This window comes from Pteropus vampyrus, unplaced genomic scaffold, assembly GCF_000151845.1.
Source record: "Pteropus vampyrus isolate Shadow unplaced genomic scaffold, Pvam_2.0 Scaffold378, whole genome shotgun sequence".
Taxonomy (NCBI): domain Eukaryota; kingdom Metazoa; phylum Chordata; class Mammalia; order Chiroptera; family Pteropodidae; genus Pteropus; species Pteropus vampyrus.
In genome coordinates, this window is record NW_011889159.1 from 613,666 (window position 1) to 633,498 (window position 19,833).

Genomic DNA, 19,833 nt, shown 5'->3' on the forward strand with positions numbered 1-19,833 from the left:
GGGTATGAAAAGTACAAGGAATGGGGTTGGGGGACGACAGTCTTCCCGGTGCTAATAAATGCTGGTGGTGAAGCTGGGGAAGCTGCAGCTTAGTTTGGTAGTGACAGACAGAAGGCAGAGGTGTAGAGTTGAGGGCAAGTTTCGTTTAGGACGGTAGGAGCTAAAACATCCTTTAAGCCAATAGGCCTGGGTAGTTACTAGCTTCAGCAGAGTTGGGACAGCCTGGAAGTGTGGCTGGAAGAACTGTGAACACACTCAACGAGGAAAGCACGCGTGGGCACAGCGACACACAACTCGGAGAGCCGCGGGGCGGTCTGGGGCCCTGGGAGGAACAATGGCTGTAACTCGGCCCCACTCGGCACAGCTTGGACAGAGCGACACCATCCTGGGAGCAGGTGGCTGAGCGGCCTGCGGGAAGACAAGCAGCGGGAGGGGACGCGCACACTAGGCGGCGCAGAGTCGGTGGCGCGGCCCGCCGCCGGCAGCGGGGGCGGGCCCGGGCCAGCCGGCCTCTGCGCGGTACTTGGCACGCACGCGCAGACGGGCCGCGGAGCCCAGAGGCACAGAGGAGGGGGAACGAGAAAGAGAGGGGGGCAGTCTAGAACGTATTTCCGCTCTGGCGGACAAATAATACCGGCCAAAGGGGAGGCCAGGCCATCCGGCCCTTTAACCGTGTGGGGGGAGTCTGGTGAAGAAAGGGGGGTCGGGAAAGGGGGACTCCTGCTCCTTTAATTCCCTCCCCTCTTCCTCCCCGAGTTCTCGCCGCGGCAGCCGCGCGCGGGTCCTGGAACACACGGCACGAGCAGCCCCCGCCCCTCCCCCCTGACGCCCACGCGGAGCCGGTCCCGAGCGCGCGCCCCGTGCACCCCCGCGCCTGCGCGCTGCCCAGGCCCTGCCCGAGTGTGGGGGCGCCGGCGGCCCCGGGGGGGTGGGGGAAGTAGGGGGGGAAAAAACAGCGCGCGGACCCGGGCCAGGTGAGAGGCGCGTGCACTCAGGGTTGTGGGGCTGGGGGGGCGTGCCACGGAGCTCTGACCGGCGGGGGGGGGCGTGCACCATGCGTGCGGGCGGCGGGGGGAGGGGGAAACGTGAAAGGCGCGTGCAAACGTGCAAAGGGGGGGTGGAGGAAGGAGGCAGCAAGTAAGGGGTGTGAGGTGAGAAGAGCCAGCGTCCCGGGCACATCGGAGCCCAGAGCCCCAGGTGTCTGCTACCCCTTTCTCCGTGCTTCCGTGGGCGCGCGGGCTAGCCCCATTCTCGCGGGCGGTTGGGCTAGGGGTATGGATGCCGCTGCCCCGCCCCCGGGAACCACGCCTCCCTCTCCTGTGAGGGACAGCACCTCCCCCCGGGGCTAGGGAAACTGAGGACGAGTCCTGAAGACTGGGAGATGTGATTCTGGGGGACTGGGCAAGCATGCGGGCGAGGGGCCTGGAGCCTTGGCTTAGGAGAGCCAGAGACCTTTGTCTCTGACCGGTTTCCTTCCCAACCAGGGTTGCCCGCCCTACCCCCCCGCCACAATGGCCTCTGGGGTGGAAGTCCTGCGCTTCCAGCTGCCTGGCCACGAGGCCGCTACACTGCGGAACATGAACCAGCTCCGCGCAGAGGAGCGGTTCTGCGACGTGACCATTGTGGCCGACAGCCTCAAGTTCCGCGGCCACAAGGTCATCCTGGCTGCCTGCTCCCCTTTCCTGCGGGACCAGTTCCTGCTGAACCCCAGCTCTGAGCTGCAGGTGTCACTGATGCACAGTGCACGCATAGTAGCCGACCTGCTCCTCTCCTGTTACACGGGTGCCCTGGAATTCGCCGTCAGGGACATCGTTAACTACCTGACAGCCGCCTCCTACCTGCAGATGGAGCACGTGGTAGAGAAATGCCGGAACGCCCTCAGCCAGTTCATCGAGCCCAAAATAGGCCTCAAAGAGGATGGGGTCAGCGATCCCAGCCTTGTGAGCAGTGTCAGTGCCACCAAATCCCTCCTCCCTCCTGCCAGGACCCCAAAGCCAGCCCCCAAACCTCCACCCCCACCTCCTCTACCCCCTCCGCTCCTGAGGCCTGTGAAGCTGGAGTTCCCGCTGGATGAAGACCTGGAGCTGAAGGCCGAGGAAGAGGATGAGGATGAGGACGAGGATGTATCTGACATCTGCATTGTCAAAGTGGAGTCGGCCCTGGAGGTGGCACACCGGCTGAAACCTCCTGGAGGCCTGGGAGGAGGTCTAGGCATTGGAGGCTCTGTGGGCAGCCACTTGGGGGAGCTAGCCCAGAGCAGCGTGCCCCCCAGCACTGTGGCCCCACCGCAGGGTGTGGTGAAAGCCTGCTACAGCCTGTCTGAGGACGCAGAAGGGGAGGGCCTGCTGTTGATCCCTGGGGGCCGAGCCAGCGTTGGGGCCACCTCAGGCCTAGTGGAGGCAGCAGCAGTGGCCATGGCTGCCCGGGGGGCGGGGGGCAGTCTGGGGGCTGGGGGCAGCCGGGGCCCCCTGCCAGGGGGCTTCTCCACTGCAAACCCCCTTAAGAACATCAAGTGCACAAAGTGCCCGGAAGTATTCCAAGGCGTAGAGAAGCTGGTCTTCCACATGCGGGCACAGCATTTCATCTTCATGTGCCCACGCTGCGGCAAGCAGTTCAACCACAGCAGCAACCTCAACCGCCACATGAATGTACACCGTGGCGTCAAGTCGCACTCTTGTGGCATCTGCGGCAAGTGCTTCACACAGAAGTCCACGCTGCATGACCACCTAAACCTTCACTCAGGAGCAAGGCCCTATCGGTGCTCCTACTGCGACGTGCGCTTCGCCCACAAGCCTGCCATTAGGCGGCACCTCAAGGAGCAGCACGGCAAGACCACGGCTGAGAATGTGCTGGAAGCCAGTGTGGCTGAGATCAACGTCCTCATCCGCTAGCGTTAGCGGGGCAGGCGCTGGGTCCCTGGGCTGGGTGGGAAGGGGACTCCCTGGCCCAGGAGGGAGTGGGGGTCAGGGTCAAGGACAAGCAGGTACTGTTGGGAGCCTGAGCAGACACAGATATCCTGAGGGAAGGGCCCAAGATTCCTTGAAGAAGTGATTCTGCCTCTTCAGAAGAAAAGGATAGAAAGGAAGAGGGTTCTTTGAGAAGGTCAAGAGTATATGGGGTCCCAGAGATTGTCTTTACATAAAGGTGGAAGGAGGGAAAGGGTCCTACAGAATGAGGGAAAAAAGACTGGAAAATGTTTTATTCCTGGCTAAGCCTTCCAAGGGAGAGGTCTGACATTTCCTGAGGTAGGGGTGGGTGGGTGGGAATTGGGAGGGAACTGGCAGGAGGCAGCATACATGCTCCTGTTTAGAATAGATCCTTGGGAGAGGGAAGGATTATTGAATCCCAGAAAATAAAGGGGGAACAGGTCTTGCATGCTGGAGGAATGGGACTGTGAGTGTAAGGCTCAGAAATTCTAGGGAGAACAAATAAGGTGGCAGGTAAGAGAACATGGGGGGTGAGCATCCTGGGTAGATACTGGGAAGTGGGGTCTAATAGCAAGAACAAGAAGTAGTGGGGGTGGGGGTAGGGCACGTAGCCGAAAAGACACAAGAAGGGCTGATTGGGGGGGGAGGGGGAGTAGAGACATACAGTATTTTTTAAAAAAAAAAAAATATTTTTTAGGCTTTTCTGGAGTCCTGGGTTTTAGTTTTTCTGCTTTTGTTTTCCACAAAATAAAAAATAATAATAAAAAAATTTTTAATTATACACTGGTAATTGCGTGTAAATAACTGACGCACCCTAGACAGTCTCTTATTTGCTCTATACCCGGAGGTCGCGGTTCATGCAGGTGCCATGCCTGAAGGAGCCTTGACAGGAGAGCTGTGACAAGTGGGATCTTCTGGCCAGGGACTCTCCCAGTTCTGCAACCTCAAAATCTGTTTGAGACCTCAAAGCACAAGTGTTCTATGATTGTTTGGCAATGGTGATAACACCTGACCTGCTCCTCTATTTGAGGAGTTTGGTATCAGGATTATGCTATAGGTATTACGCTCACTGAAATTGTAAGCAGGAGCCTATATCTGGGCATTTTTGATCTGGGGAAAGGGTCCATGGCCTCAGGAAAGCTAAAAAACACTATTTGGATTAGGGTACGGGGAAAACTACAATTCCCAGAAAGCTCTGGACTAGTTCTTAACCACAGACTACAGTTCCCAGAAGGCTTTGAATTGGCCTCAGGTGCCCTATATCCCAACCACCTGCCTGTGTCAGATACTGTTTGTGAAATCATGTTTTCTTAACTTTGACCAGAATGTAATTCCTAAAGGGATGGTACCCTAAATCGTGGTATCAAGGTTGTACATCGTGACCTAGTACCATTTATACTTTCACTGTCGGCTGGGCCTGACTGTGAAGTGTTTGGCAAAAAAGGTTACTACAGTGTCCCCAAACAGTAATGCCTCTTGGGCCACTAGGGGCTTATCTGGATCCCTAGTGCATGTGTGGTGGTGTAACATGTATGGCATTAACAGAAGAGACAGCCCCAGGTTTTCAAAAGGGGACATGAAGCAGCATGCTAGAACCAGCCAAGAGTAAAGGTGCCCTCTGCGCATCCCCATTGTCCCCTTCTTGCTCATTAGAGGAGCGAGGCCACAATTGGGGCCAAGCCTTCTATCTGGTGACCCAGAAACTGGAAAGCAACCAGAAGCAGGAGAAGCACACGCGGGTCAGATTGGAAATACAGCCGCTGAAGAAAGCCGGGAGGCTCAGACGTTCCGCTTATTACCTAAAACCTGTTGGGGGATGGAGAGACCACACGCGGACCAAGGCGTTCCTTCAGCCGATGAGCTGAAGCTAGGAATGGCAGAATTCTCCCCCACAGCCCCCAACTTAAGGATGCCACTGCCATTTCCAAGGCCGCTCTCGGAGGAAAATGGCCAGAAAGCGCGCAGTGGCTCCTTTAAGGCTCCTCCTAGCCCGCCCTCCCCGCCCACGTGACCCGGGGCGGTCGCGCGCCGGCTCAGCCCCCAGCGCAAGCGGCGATGGCGGCGGCGGCGGGAGCTGCAGCGGCGGCGGCCGCCGAGGTGCGGAAGGGGAGGGGGAGAGGCGGGTGCATGCCCGCGCGCGCGCCCGGGGGAAGCGCGCGCCCGTGCAATGCTCCGGGGGTGCAACGGGGCCGGGGGGCCCAGACGGGACTCACAGCAATCCGGAGGGCCAGCACCGGGGGCGGATGAGGGGACCAGGGGGTGGGAGGTGGGGGGAGTGGGCACGGAGGCGCGTGTGCAGCCGCCGGCTGTCTCCGAGTGGGCGGTGGGCGCCGGCGGCCCAGGAGCACGCGCGAGGGGCACGAGGGGCCGTCCACCGGGCTGGGGGTCAGCGGGCGCTGGAGGGGTTGGTGCCCGGGGTCCCCGCGGCCTGGGGGACAAAGGGGGAGCGGCGCGTGCAGCCGGGAGGAGGGGGCGGGGCCTCCGCGCGGAGGCCCCGCCCCCTCCCCCTCCTCTCCTCTCAGCCCCCGAGATGCGAGGTCTACCGAGAGGGAGGGGGCTGATGCGGGCCCGGGGGAGGGGTCGTGCGGCCCCTCCCGGCAGCAGAGGCCGCGGAAGGGGGGGCGGCCATAGAGGAAGAGGTAGGCCCCGGAGCCTACTCTCTCTTTCCAGGGCCCAGGCGTCCTGGGCCCCCCAACTTCCTACCGGGCTAACCAGCCCTCTTATCCCTTGTGTTGCCTCTCAGGGGGAGGCCCCTGCTGAGATGGGGGCGCTAGTGCTGGACAAGGAGCCCAGAGGAGCCGCGGAGAGAGGTGAGTGCAGCAGAAACTAGCCGAGCTGGACCTTCACCTCCCCAAACACAGAATCTCTTGAGCCCTTAGCCCTGAACTTTTTCTCTTCCCTTACAGTTCATGGCTCTTTGGGAGACACCCCTCGTAGTGAGGAGACCCTACCCAAGGCCAACCCCGACTCCCTGGAGCCTGCTGGCCCCTCATCCCCAGCCTCTGTCACCGTCACTGTCGGCGATGAGGGGGCTGACACTACTGTAGGAGCCACATCGCTTATTGGGGATGAACCTGAGAATCTGGAGGGAGATGGGGACCTCCAAGGGGGGCACATCCTGCTGGGTGAGAGGCAACGGAGCTAGGGGTGAGGTGGGGTATCCTCTGACTCTGTCTTCCCTCTTATCTTGCCTCTGCCTGCCTGTTTTCCAGGCCATGCCACAAAGTCGTTCCCGTCTTCCCCTAGCAAGGGGGGTGCCGGTCCCAGCCGCGCCAAGATGTCAATGACAGGGGCTGGAAAATCACCCCCATCAGTCCAGAGTTTGGCTATGAGGCTGCTGAGTATGCCAGGGGCCCAGGGGACGGCAGCAGGAGGGCCTGAACCCCCTCCAGCTACCACGAGCCTGGAGGGGCAGCCCAAGGTCCACCGAGCCAGGAAAACCATGTCCAAACCCGGAAATGGACAGGTGAGGACTGGGGGAAAGGTTGTGGGGGTGGAAGAGTCCAGTAATTAACCCTCAACTTCTCGTGAGTTTTTTTTACAATTTAGCTTCAGGCTTTTTTCTGATCCATTCACAGTTTTACATATTCACCAAGGGGCTACTTTGTGTCAAATTCTGGGCTGGTACTTAATCTGTGAACTAACAGGTTCCTGTCTTGGAGTTTACATTTTTAGAGAGAGTAGAAGGAAGAAAAGTTAAAAACTTATTTATGTAGTTAATTATGTCTTAATTACTCTTAAGACAATGACTGTTTAAAGAAACTTCAAACCACTCTTCTTTTCTACCTCAAAGCAAATCCCTAAAGAACTTTTTCCTCTGAAACTGCCCCTGCTCCATTTTTGAAGGTTGTACTCTTACTGGGAAGGAGATGAGGGCGGCGGAAATGACCAAGGAGGGAAATGACGGAGGCCCCAGAATCTCACAAGCTTCATGACAATATTTTTAGGGCTCTTGGTAGCATTTTGTTCTGGGTGTGGTTTGAGTAGCTTTGGTCAAAGCTTTAACCTTTGTTTTCTCATCTGTAAAATGGGAGGAAAGGGCCTACTGTACCCTTGAAGAGATAAGTGAAGGAAGGTTAGGTGTGGGATGTGCTTGACACGCTTCTCGGGAAACAGTTCTTGTTATAGCCACGTTCTGGTTACTGCAGCTTCAGATGGCATTTTTGAGGATGTGGCTCACCACCTCACCCCCATCTGGTACTCCAGGCTAATCCGGGCAGAACCATAGATGCTCCCTGACCCTAAGTGTGCTCCCTCTTGGTCCCCAGCCCCCAGTCCCTGAGAAGAGGCCCCCTGAAGTCCAGCATTTCCGAATGAGTGATGACGTGCACTCTCTGGGAAAGGTGACCTCAGGTCAGTCCCACCCCCACCCACCCACCTGCAGCTTGATATGGCCTGTGTTGAGGGTTTAGAGTACTAGCCTTATTCCTTTCTCTCCTTCCAGATGTAGCCAAAAGGAGGAAGCTGAACTCAGGAGGTGGCCTGGTGAGCTGGAAGAGGCAGGGAACTGGGCCTTTCCACCTGGGGGGGCTGCTCCAAGGGAAATGGGTTGGTGAAGGAGTGCCAGTAGCTTCAATTGTTCTGGTCTTTTTCTAGTCAGAGGAGTTAGGTTCTGCCCGGGGTTCTGGAGAAATGACCTTGGAGAAGGGAGACCCCAGGTCCCTGGAGGAGTGGGAGACGGTGGTGGGGGATGACTTCAGCCTCTACTATGACTCCTACTCTGTGGACGAGCGTGTGGACTCTGACAGCAAGGTGAGAGAGTGCTGGCCTGCCTGCCCCCATATCTAGGGCTCGCTTTCCAGTCTTTCCTGTGCTCCTTTTTCACCTTTTCCTTTTTATTTTCTGAATACCCACTAATTCACTGCCTTCTGCTCTCAATAACTTATTGTCATTTATGCTGCACCCCATTCCATCCCCTTGCCATTCCTCACAGTGACCACCATCCTGGGCTTTGGGTTTAGCATCCCATTTCGTGGTTTATTTGTTGTTTATTTATTTACTCCTTTGTTGATGCTTGGTTTGGTTTTATCTCATATATATTGCCTATGCACTATAATGCTTATTCTTGCCTGTTTTGCTTTTTATTTAATGTCTTCATCGTGAAAACTTTCAAATATAAATGATCTTTGAACAACTCAGATTTAAACTTCGCATATCCTCTTATATGTGGATTTTTTTCAGTAAACAAATGTTTTTTGTGATTTCTTATAACTTTTTTAGCTTATTTCATTGTAAGAATATATAATACATATAACATATAAAATGTGTTAATTAACTATTTACGTTACTGGTAAGGATTCTGGTCAACAGCGGGCTATTAGTAGTTAAGTTTTGGGGGAGTCAAAAGTTATACCTGGATTTTCAACTGCATGGGGAGTTAGCACCCCTAACCCTTGTGTTGTTCAAGGGTCAACTGTATACACAAAAGAATTGATGAATAAGCCGCATGTAGCCATCACTTCAACAATTTATAATACATAGCTGGTTTTTAAAAATAATTTAACATTTTTTTCAATTATAGTTAACATGTGATATTATACTAGTTTTAGGTGCACAATGTAGTGATTAGACATTTATGTAATTTACACAATGATCACCCAGTAAGTCTAGTATGCATCTGACACCATACATAGTTGTTACAATGTTATTGACTATATTCCCTATCCTGTACTTTACATCCCTGTGACTATCTTTATAACTGGCAATTTGTACTTCTTAATCCTTTCCCCTTTTCACCCATCCCCCCAAATGCCCTCCCATCTGGCAATCATTTGTTCCCTACGGTTGTTTCTGTTTTGTTTGTTTTTTAGATTCCATATAGAAGTGAAATTACATGGTGTTTGTCTTTCTTTGTCTGACTTATTTCACTTAGCATAATCCCCTTTAGGTCCATCTGTGTTGTCACAAATGGCAACATCTCATTTTTTTTATGGCCACCTAATATTCTATTGTATATATATGCCACTTCTTTATCAATTTGTCTATCGATAGTCATTTAGATTGCTTCTGTATCTTAGCTTTTATAAAAGATGCTGCAATGAATATAGGGATACATATGTCTTTCTAAATTAGTCTTTTGGGTTTCTTCCGATAAATGCCCAGAAGTGATCCCACTTCTATTTTTAATTTCGTGAGGAACCTCCAAACTGGTTTCCATAGTGGCTGCACCAGTTTACAGTCCCACCAACAGTGCACAAAGGTTCCCTTTTCTTCACATCCTCACTAGTACTCATTGTTTGTTGGTTTGATAATATCCATTCTGACAAGTGTGAGGTGGTATCTTATTGTTTTAATTTGCAGTTCCCTGATGATTAGTGACCCTGAGTATCTTTTTGTGTGTCTATTGGCCATCTGTATGTCCTCTTTGGAGAAATGTCTATTCAGGTCCTCTGCCCATTTTTTAATTGGATTGTTTGGTTATTTGGTGTTAAGTTATATGAGTTTCTTATATATTTTGGATATTAGCCCCTTCTTAAATGTATCATCGGTAAATATCTTCTCCCATTCAGTACATTGTCCTTTCGTTTTGTTGATGATATCCTTTGCTGTGTAAAAACTCTTTGGTTTGATACGGTCCCATTTGTTTCTTTTTTCATTTTTTTCCCTTACCTGAGGAGACATATCTAAAAAAAAATATTACTATGAGTAATGTCAAGGAGTTTACTGTCTATGTTTTCCTCTGGGAGTTTTATGGTTTCAGGCCTTAACATATAAGTCTTTAATCGATTCTGAGTTTATTCTTGCACATGGTGTAAGAATGTGGTCCAGTTTTATTCTTTTGCGTATGTCTGTCCAGTTTTCTCAGTACCATTTATTGAAGAGACTTCTTTACCCCATTGTGTATTCTTGTCCCCTTTGTAATACACAGCTGATCTTGACACTCATGTACTCCTCCCCCAACACACCCTTACTGAATTATTTTAAAGCAAATTCCAGACGTTTCGTATTATCTAGAACTATTTCCATTTGTATCTCTAAACATAAGTCCCCTTTCTGTTTAACATCACTACATGACTTTTCACTGCTAAAAAATTTACCAATGATTTTTTAATGTCATCACTTTGCTACCAGTTAGTCTTCACATTTCCTCAGTTGTTTCATAAATGGGTTTTTGTTTGTCAAAATTCAGATGAGATCCTCACATTGATTTGATTGACATTTGTCTTACGTCTTTCTTGACATGTAGGTTCCCCTGTCTTCTAAAAAAAGTTTTCTTGCCATTTATTTGTTGAAGAAACCAACAATTCCTACAGAATTCTTCACGTTTAGGACTGGGTCAGTTGGGTGGGGATTGACATGTTCCTCTCTGCCCAATATTTCTTATAAACAGATCTAAAAGCGTGATCAGCTTCAGGTGCTTCTCTTTTTTTTTTTGGCAAGAAAACTTGATCACTGGTCTGAGTGCTTCCTGTTGCTTCACATCAGGAGACATAGAATATCTGGTCTTTTATTAGAGGTGTTAAAATCAACTTGTGGATTCAGGTGATTTCCACCTCATTCTCATTATAAAATTCCTCATCAGCTTTTCGTTTAGTGTTTTTAGCCACCATTGGTAGTCTTACCTCTTTATGAACTTCATAAAAAGAATATTATACCATACGTTTGCTTTCTGGAACTTTTTTTCTGGGCCGCAAAGCACGAGCACACATGTTGCATCTAACTGTAGCTCTTTCTTTTTCGTCGCTGTATAATATTCTGCATCCCCTCTCTTTATCCAGCTCTTTTCTGCCTGTCTTGCTTACATTCATCTCCGTTAGAGAGCCATCCCTGGATAGGCATTGTTTTCTTTGTCCCACCGTATTGTTTGAGTCCTGGGGTTGGATGTGACCTGCCTGCCTCTCTCCCAGTCCGAGGTGGAAGCTCTGGCTGAACAACTGAGTGAGGAGGAGGAGGAAGAAGAGGAAGAGGAGGAAGAGGAGGAAGAGGAAGAGGAAGAGGAAGAGGAAGATGAGGAGTCAGGCAACCAGTCAGACAGGGTGAGAGCTAAAGCCTCGTGTCCCCAGGGAGTGGGGCAACGTGACTAGTGGCCTTAGTCCTCGGGAGAGAGTGTAGTCTGGGGCCCAGCTTGCTAACTCTCTTCCTCCTCCCCAGAGTGGTTCCAGTGGCCGGCGCAAGGCCAAAAAGAAATGGCGGAAGGACAGCCCATGGGTGAAGCCATCACGGAAACGGCGGAAGCGGGAACCTCCGCGGGCCAAGGAGCCGCGAGGTGAGGAGGCTCCCTTGCTTTGGGGGCCCTCCTCCAGCCCCACTCCCAGCCCCCAGAGAGCGTGCACGAACACATGCTTATGCATGTACACACGCATGTACCCACGCGTCTGGCACCTGTGAGCTCGCACTCTCACTCTCTCTGTCTCTGTGTCAGGAGTGAATGGTGTGGGCTCCTCAGGCCCTAGTGAGTACATGGAGGTCCCTCTGGGGTCCCTGGAGCTGCCCAGCGAGGGGACCCTCTCCCCCAACCATGCTGGTAATTGCCAATTGCTGGGATAGGGAGCTACTAGGGAATACCCTCAGGGCCGGAGGGAAAGGGGAGGAGGGGAACCCCACTGGGTGTCCATGGCCAGGCATTGGGGGTTCTGGAGCATGGAGGGAAAGGCAGGCAGTGTGGGGTGAGAGGCCCCACCAGGAGTCCCAGTGAGTGAGGGGCAGGACCTCCCTCAGCTTCCTTTTTCCTCTGTCCAAGGGGTGTCCAACGACACATCTTCGCTGGAGACGGAGCGCGGGTTTGAGGAGCTGCCCCTCTGTAGCTGCCGCATGGAAGCACCGAAGATTGATCGTATCAGCGAGAGAGCAGGGCACAAGTGCATGGCCACGGAGAGTGTGGATGGGGAGGTGAGCCTATGGGCCGGGAGGGAAGGTGCTGGGGGCATCCAGCCACAGGCCCAGCCTCACCTCTCTTCTCGCTCATCCTCACTGACCGCAGCTCTCCGGCTGCAACACCGCCATCCTCAAGCGGGAGACCATGAGACCATCAAGCCGCGTGGCACTGATGGTGCTCTGTGAGACCCACCGCGCCCGCATGGTCAAACACCACTGCTGCCCAGGTTGTGGCTACTTCTGTACAGCGGTGAGTGACCATGGAGCAGAAAGGCAGCATGCCTCACAGAAGAAGGGGCTCCCATAGCCTAACCACATTGTTTCCCTGCCCCAGGGCACCTTCCTAGAGTGCCACCCCGACTTCCGTGTGGCCCACCGCTTCCACAAGGCCTGTGTGTCCCAGCTGAACGGGATGGTCTTCTGTCCCCACTGTGGGGAGGATGCATCTGAGGCCCAGGAGGTGACCATCCCCCGGGGGGATGGAGTGACCCCACCAGCTGGCACTGCAGCCCCTGCCCCCCTACCCCTGGCCCAGGATGCCCCCGGGAGAGCAGACACTTCCCAGCCCAGGTACTGGCCTCCCTCGTCTCTACTGTCTATTCCCTGTCCCCTCCCCATTACTCCCAAGACATCAGCACCTTCTCCCTCAGCGCCCGGATGCGAGGGCATGGGGAGCCTCGGCGTCCACCCTGTGACCCCCTGGCTGACACCATCGACAGCTCAGGACCCTCCCTGACTCTGCCCAGTGGGGGCTGCCTGTCAGCTGTGGGGCTGCCACCGGGGCCAGGTCGGGAGGCCCTGGAAAAGGCCCTGGTCATCCAGGAGTCAGAGAGGTAAGTGGGGGGTTGCTCTCTAGCACAGCCACTAGGGTTGGGGCGTAAGGGCAGATCTGCAGGTGTAAACGCTGATGCTCGAACCTGAGGAGCTCATCTCTCCCTCACCATGGTAGGCGGAAGAAACTCCGGTTCCACCCGCGGCAGTTATACCTGTCAGTGAAGCAAGGGGAGCTGCAGAAGGTGATTCTGATGCTATGTGAGTATTTCACTCAGTTCGAGAAACCTTGATTGAGCACCAGTTATATACCAGGCACCAGGCTGGGGCCAGCAGTATAGCAATGAAGGACTTCGTCCTTGCCCCAGAGAGGTTACCTGTCTCGCCCAGCAGCACTAGGGGGCAGGGCTGCTTTGAACTCGGTGCTCCTGGCTCCTTCATTCTCAGATAAGTGCCTCAGTGGAGGTGAGAACAAAGGTCTAGAAGGGGCCCAGCCCCAGACTGGGGCCCTGAGGAGCCTTCCATGGAGGAAGTGCCACCTGTCCCCCCTTGCTCGCTTACCACTTGTCCCTCCCTCTCCTGGTGTGGCGGGCTCTCCCCGAAGTGGACAACCTGGATCCCAACTTCCAGAGCGACCAGCAGAGCAAGCGCACGCCCCTGCACGCGGCCGCCCAAAAGGGCTCCGTGGAGATCTGCCACGTGCTGCTGCAGGTCAGCACGGCCCGGCCCTCTGCCTCACTGACCAGGCCCTTGGACCCCCTCCCCTGCCCATCCCCTGTCTGGCACCAGCCCACATACCCTTCCTCACAGGCTGGAGCCAACATTAATGCGGTGGACAAGCAACAGCGAACACCGCTGATGGAGGCTGTGGTGAACAACCACCTGGAAGTGGCACGCTACATGGTGCAACGGGGAGGCTGTGTCTATAACAAGGTGTGGTGGCTGGGCAGCAGGGCCCAGGGTCTGGGACCGGGTTTGAGGTGCCAGCAAGAGGACTTATCTCCCCACGTCTCCTTCAGGAGGAGGATGGCTCCACCTGCCTCCACCATGCAGCCAAAATTGGGAACTTGGAGATGGTCGGCCTGTTGCTCAGCACGGGACAGGTGGATGTCAATGCTCAGGTGAGAGGCATGGCTGCGCCCCTCGGAGTCCTTGTGCTACCTCAAGGGGCTTTGGGCCCCTTTTCAACCTCAGCTGACCTCTGACCTCTCCCCTGCATTTCATGCTGCTCCAGCCTGTCTCTATCTCTTTTTCCTCTGTTCATTTGTATTTCTTTACAACCTTTCTCTTTCCTGCATTCTTTTTATCAGTTTTCAGAATGAGTTGCTATCCTAATCTTTGGAAGTGTCAAATGAGATTATTAATTCTTAGTATTTAATTCGATAGATGTGTTTTAGTCTAGTGTTTTTATTCTCCATCCTTGAATAGTCCTGTTCTTTGTCAACAAGAGCCCCTTGAAGTTGGCTCCTGTAACTTTTGATGTGACCCGGTAGCCTTTGAGAGCGTCTTTACCTTTCAACACGGTTCCTACGCCAGACTCAGAATCTACAGTTTCTCTAAGAAGTTCTTGTTCCTTTGGGTAATATTTTTAGATATTACAGTATGTGTGTACCTAGGGGTAATTGTCACTATTGAGTCACTGCTTCTAGGACTTTTTAGTAGGCAGACCTAGGAAATGGGTATTTTTTAGGAAGAAAAAAATTACTCCATACCGTTGAGCAACAGACACTATTGGTCTCATTTTATACTTGAGAAAATTTAAGACCTAGAGACATTAAGTGACTTGCTCAGTCTCACAGCATGTGAATGATAGAGCTGGAACTCATGCTGAGTCTGGCTCCAGGGCACATACTTTTGACCATATGCTGTTTTGGTGAGCAGGCCTGGCTGCTGGGGCAGAGCAGGGGCTGCCCTCCCCCACCACACCTTCCTCTCTCTCCACCCACAGGACAGTGGGGGATGGACGCCCATCATCTGGGCCGCAGAACACAAGCACATTGAGGTGATCCGCATGCTGCTGACACGGGGCGCCGACGTCACCCTCACAGACAATGTGAGAGTCATGTGGGATAGAAGAGATGGGGATGGCCCCAGGCCCCTGAACAAGATGGAGGCTGGGTTCAAGGGCTCACTGCCTGTGCCCATCCATTCCTTTCCCACCTCAACAGGAGGAGAACATCTGCCTACACTGGGCCTCCTTCACCGGCAGTGCCGCCATTGCCGAGGTTCTCCTGAATGCCCGCTGTGACCTCCATGCTGTCAACTACCATGGGGACACACCCCTGCACATTGCAGCCCGGGAGAGCTACCATGACTGCGTGCTGTGAGCCCCTGCCCACCCCACACCCCAGATCCCCTATGCCACCTCTCATAGCTGCAGACCCCACCGGCTTCTGTGCCCTCCCAGGTTGTTCCTGTCACGTGGGGCAAACCCTGAGCTTCGGAACAAGGAGGGGGACACTGCGTGGGACCTAACTCCTGAGCGCTCCGATGTGTGGTTTGCACTCCAGCTCAACCGCAAACTTCGGCTTGGTGTGGGAAATAGGGCCATCCGTACTGAGAAGATCATTTGCAGGTGAGTGCTGAGCCTTCTCTGTCCTAGAACTGCCTCCCGCTTCTCCCCAGGTCCCACTGAGCCCTCAGGACATCTTCCAGGCCCTCCTCAGGCCCCAGTGAATCCCCAGAACCACCTCTAGTCCCCTCTACTAGGGCTGCCAGATAGAGCAAATAAAAATAGAGGATATCCAGTTAAATTAGAGTCTCAGATGAAAAAAGCATACTTTTTCAGTATTAAAGCTTCCCATGCAGTATTTGGGACATAATTATACTAAAAAATTATTTCTTGTTTATCTGAAATCTGAATTTTCTGAGTACTCTGCATTTTATCTGGCATCCTCACTCCCCATGCCCCAGCGAACTCTGAGAACCACCCTCTTCCCTCCCCTAGCCCATACCCCAGGAATTTCCTCAAACCTAGGGGAACCCTCAGCCCATACTCTGGTCCCCATCCCCATCTCCCTTCTGCCAGGGATGTGGCTCGGGGCTATGAGAATGTGCCCATTCCATGTGTCAATGGCGTGGATGGGGAGCCATGCCCTGAGGATTACAAGTACATCTCAGAGAACTGTGAGACATCCACCATGAACATCGACCGCAACATCACCCACCTGCAGGTAAGGGGGCATGGGCCCTCCTAAAGGGACACCAGGGTCACCAAGTACGTAGGGCACGTTGCAGGCCAACAAGGGTACCTGGCCAAGGGAGTGGGGACTGGAAAGGAGTTCCTGTGTGGGCTCAATCCCCCTGGAGAAGGGGTCCTTTTTCTAGGACACACAAAGATATCGTTCAGGTTCATGGTAGCCCGAGAGACACCCCTTCAGCAATATCTAGATTCCCCTCACCACCACCCAAGTTCCTAAAACATGGACCCTAGAGAAGGGGCAGCAGTTGGGGGGCAGGAAGCACTGAAAGGCAAAGGTCAATTCTAGGGGTTGATCTGACCTTGCCTTTCACCCCAGCACTGCACGTGTGTAGATGACTGCTCCAGCTCTAACTGCCTGTGTGGCCAGCTCAGCATTCGCTGTTGGTATGACAAGGTACTCACCCTTGCCCTGTCCACAGACACTTGTCTGCTCCAGAGGAACCGGCCTTGAACTCTGACTCCCTGGGACCTTGTCCCTCACCTCCTACCCTGTTGGGGAAGTGGCAGAGAAGGCAGGGCAGGACCTGGAATTCCTTGGATTCTGCCATGGCATTGGCCTAGCCCAGGCATATGCAAATGAAGGAGGATGGTTGTGGGTTCTTGATCTCAGAGCATATGCAGTGTCCCCCAGCCCTGCCTCCCTTGTCTGGGTTTGGGTCAGGGGAAGATTTTTCTTTGGAGTCTTGAGGGTCCTGGGCAGCTGAGGTGGACACCACGTAGAAACTACTGTCTTCCCATCCCTCACCCCAGGATGGGCGGCTGCTTCAGGAATTTAACAAGATTGAGCCCCCACTGATTTTCGAGTGTAACCAGGCCTGCTCCTGCTGGAGAAACTGCAAGAACCGGGTAGTGCAGAGTGGTATCAAGTGAGGCCCTGCCCCACAAGCCCCCCTTCATCCCACCTTACTCCCCTTACTCCCCTCTGGTGCGCTTCTGGGTTCATCCACCCAACATCACCCTCTCTCCCACACCCAGGGTCCGACTGCAGCTCTACCGAACAGCCAAGATGGGCTGGGGCGTCCGAGCCCTGCAGACCATCCCCCAGGGGACCTTCATCTGCGAGTGAGTGGGTCCAGGGGTACCTTGGCCCCTGGGGGTAAGGGGCTAGGCCGCAGCCACTGCTGACTCTCAGGCCTCCCTCTCTGCCCTTCTCCCTGGCGGGCCCCATCTCTTTTCACTAGTCCTCCAGCCAGCCTCTTTTGCCCACCATCCCCACATTCAAGTGCCCTACCTGCCACCGCTCTGCTCAGACCACAGAGCTCTCCATCACCACTGCCCACACCTTTCCTCCTTTCCCCTCTGTTTCCCAGCCTCACACATCCTCTCCCTGCCCTTCTGAGCTGGGGAAAGCAGCAGTTTTGGAGACAGACATTGGTTTGAGCCCCACTCTGCTGCTGGGTATTCTTGGCTAAGTTACTTCACCTCTTTGAGCCTCATTTTTCTTGTCAAAATGGACGTGATACCGCCTGTTCACCTCAGGGCCCTCATTCCTATCAGTTCTCTCTCTGCCCAGCATCTGTAACCTCTGCCTGTCCCCTGGCTCCTATTCCATAGTCTTCAGACGTAATCTAGGTCTCCTTTAGCCTTTCAAATAAAAAAAAAAAAAAAAAAAAAAAACGCTTTTGCCCCATTTGCCTATTTAGGGGCCATTCATTTTCTCTCAGTCATGTCATCTCTCAACTTCTCAAACAGCCCCTTCCTCCTGGGCCTTAGTTTCCCCACCATTGGCTCACTGCTCATCCTTACCAAAATCTGCCTTTGTCCTCACCCCTGGGCTGATGCTATCTTTCAACATTCCTCTACCATACCCCCTGGTCCATGTGCCTCGATATTTGTTTTCCTGGCATCTGCCACTTCCTTAGCTCTGGCTCCTATGACGCTGTCTTCACCTCCAACCCATCCATCTTTTCCCCTTACCAGCTCCTCCCTCTCTGCTTTACAAATGTGGGCATCCTCACCCTTGGCTCCTTCCTGGAGTTCTCACAGGTCCTGTGGCTCGGTCCCTTCCTGCATCCCTGACCACTCTCCTGTCCTTCCATCTGAAATTGCCACCACCTGCTAGGTGATTCCTAGTCCACAAACCTTCCAGTGTCTAAACCTGAACAAATTTCCCCACCCAAGCCAACGGCCTACAAATAATGATCCCCAAACACCAGAGGCTTGGTGTTTTTGTGCTTGCCCGAGTCTTCCTTAGCGCAGCTCCAGCCCTTCTCTTCACCTCTCCTACCACTAATTCTCCAGCTCATCCCTGGCCCACTGACCTCTAGACTGTTCCCTACACTTGTCAGTCCTCCCTGTTCTAGCTACTCAGTGTGGACCCCAACTGGCGGGAGTGTGCCTTGTGTTGTCCCCTCACATGCCTATGTCCCCATGTTCCTCTTCCTGATCCCCCCCTCCAGAGCAGGCCACCCACTTCCTCCCTCACAGATGATGTCCACTGCCCTCCAGGCCCACTTATGCCTCAGGTCACCCAGCCCAGTCCCAGCAATGTTGCTTTGTAAGATTTAGACACTGACTGGGGTAACTGACGTAGTGGAAGAGAATTCTCTGTGGTTGTGAGGAGAGACAGGGCCTGCAGCCAGCTCCCAATAACCCCTGCTCACCTTTAGAACCCTCTGCTTCCTGCCCAACAGGTATGTCGGGGAGCTGATCTCCGATGCTGAGGCCGATGTGAGAGAGGATGATTCTTACCTCTTCGACTTAGACAACAAGGTGAGCCAGAGACCCCTCTGTCTCCTACTTCCAGTAGCAGCTGGAAACCTGGGTGGTCAGTGGATGGGGACTTGTCCAGGCACAAAGGGTAGTGGTAGATGTGAAGAGTGCTGCTTTCCCCTCAGGATGGAGAAGTGTACTGCATTGATGCCCGTTACTATGGCAACATCAGCCGGTTCATCAACCACCTGTGTGACCCCAACATCATCCCTGTTCGGGTCTTCATGCTGCACCAAGACCTGCGATTTCCACGCATTGCCTTCTTCAGTTCCCGAGACATCCGGACTGGGGAGGAGCTGGGGTGAGGCAACCCGGGGCTTAGCCAGGGGTGTGGGAAACAGCAAGCTTGAGACCAGCAGCTGAAGGCTAGAGAGTGCTTGATTTGCAGGCATATATTAGAGCAGACCTTCTCAGCTGTCCATGTGCAGAAGTGTCCCTGGAGGGCTTGTTATAGTTGAATAGTCCAGAGCCTCACAGATTTCGATTCAGTAGGTTTGGGATAGGGCCCAAGACTGCATTTCACACAATTTTCCAGGCAGTGCTGGTGCTGCGGATCCATAGAATGTACGAGGACTTCGAGCCTGTCAAGAGATGATGGGGGTGGGTGCCACAGTCTCTTTTGGGGAGCAGGACCCACAGAGGTTTTGGAGGGGGCCTGGGCAGCTGGGTCTTGGTCCCACACGCCTCTTGTGCTCCTCTAACAGGTTTGACTATGGTGACCGCTTCTGGGACATCAAAAGCAAATATTTCACCTGCCAGTGTGGCTCTGAGAAGTGCAAGCATTCAGCTGAGGCCATTGCCCTAGAGCAGAGCCGTCTGGCCCGCCTGGACCCCCACCCCGAGTTGCTGCCTGAGCTGGGCTCCCTGCCGCCTGTCAATCCCTGATAGCGGACCATATTATCCCACCCCCAGCCACCAGCTCAGCAGCTGCCTCTGTCACTTGCTGTTCACAGCTCACACCCATGGGTGATGCCATCTTCTTTCCCCCTAGCCCTTCACACATTCCTTGGCCAGAGACCCCAGCCAGGCCCTGGAGGTCTGACAGCCCCTCTCTCCCAGAGCTGGTTCCTCCCTGGGTGGGTGGACTTCAGGGCTGGTCATACCCCTATTCCCCATCCTCAGCTGAAGTTCGATGAATTGAAATGGGCCTCTATACCAACTGGTTTCCTTTGTTCTCAATAAATATTGGGTTTGGTAATAAACAGGGTGATTTTTGGGGGGTGGCAGGGGAAGAAGCATGCACAGACAGAATGTGGATCTAAGGGGCAGAGCAAGATGGGAAGCAGGGTGGACAGGTGTGCCTGGTGTGGACAGTTGCCCAGGGGGAAGGAAGGGTGGTGGTGGGGCCACTGTAGGCAGGGTCTAGTCAAGAGCTAAAAGGCAAATCTCAACACTTAATCTTGGCTG

At 53.7% G+C, this 19,833-nt stretch overlaps 2 protein-coding genes across 5 annotated transcripts; both read left to right on the forward strand.

The window, feature by feature from the left end:
- Positions 1 to 574: 574 nt before the first annotated feature.
- Positions 575 to 3,717, forward strand: ZBTB12 (zinc finger and BTB domain containing 12). The gene is made up of 2 exons (XM_011379820.2): positions 575 to 974; positions 1,485 to 3,717. Exon 2 carries the CDS (start codon positions 1,512 to 1,514, stop codon positions 2,889 to 2,891), a length of 1,380 nt encoding a protein of 459 aa, XP_011378122.1. The 5' UTR covers positions 575 to 974; positions 1,485 to 1,511; the 3' UTR covers positions 2,892 to 3,717.
- Positions 3,718 to 4,958: 1,241 nt separating this feature from the next.
- EHMT2 (euchromatic histone lysine methyltransferase 2) lies at positions 4,959 to 19,628 on the forward strand. Of its 4 annotated transcripts, XM_011379824.1 has the most exons (28): positions 4,959 to 5,024; positions 5,671 to 5,737; positions 5,834 to 6,052; positions 6,140 to 6,393; positions 7,196 to 7,280; positions 7,372 to 7,412; positions 7,524 to 7,679; positions 10,775 to 10,903; positions 11,019 to 11,133; positions 11,290 to 11,391; positions 11,608 to 11,756; positions 11,848 to 11,991; positions 12,076 to 12,311; positions 12,392 to 12,574; positions 12,691 to 12,773; positions 13,117 to 13,223; positions 13,323 to 13,445; positions 13,532 to 13,633; positions 14,461 to 14,565; positions 14,681 to 14,835; positions 14,920 to 15,087; positions 15,541 to 15,685; positions 16,031 to 16,108; positions 16,465 to 16,580; positions 16,690 to 16,776; positions 18,348 to 18,426; positions 18,552 to 18,727; positions 19,131 to 19,628. In XM_011379824.1, exons 1-28 carry the CDS (start codon positions 4,983 to 4,985, stop codon positions 19,309 to 19,311), a joined length of 3,627 nt encoding a protein of 1,208 aa, XP_011378126.1. In that variant the 5' UTR covers positions 4,959 to 4,982; the 3' UTR covers positions 19,312 to 19,628. The 4 variants fall into 4 exon arrangements, with proteins under 4 accessions (XP_011378126.1, XP_023378844.1, XP_011378124.1 ...); XM_023523076.1 differs by lacking the exon at positions 11,290 to 11,391; XM_011379822.2 differs by lacking the exon at positions 4,959 to 5,024 and having other exon boundaries at positions 5,443 to 5,737.
- Positions 19,629 to 19,833: the final 205 nt, after the last annotated feature.

Coding starts and splice junctions, on each gene's coding strand:
- EHMT2 (XM_011379822.2), top strand. CDS start 5,458: ATGCGAGGTCTACCGAGAGGGAGGGGGCTGATGCGGGCCCGGGGGAGG. Junction 12,312..12,391: donor GCAGACACTTCCCAGCCCAG/GTACTGGCCTCC, acceptor CTTCTCCCTCAG/CGCCCGGATGCGAGGGCATG. Junction 13,446..13,531: donor GAGGCTGTGTCTATAACAAG/GTGTGGTGGCTG, acceptor CGTCTCCTTCAG/GAGGAGGATGGCTCCACCTG.
- ZBTB12 (XM_011379820.2), top strand. CDS start 1,512: ATGGCCTCTGGGGTGGAAGTCCTGCGCTTCCAGCTGCCTGGCCACGAG.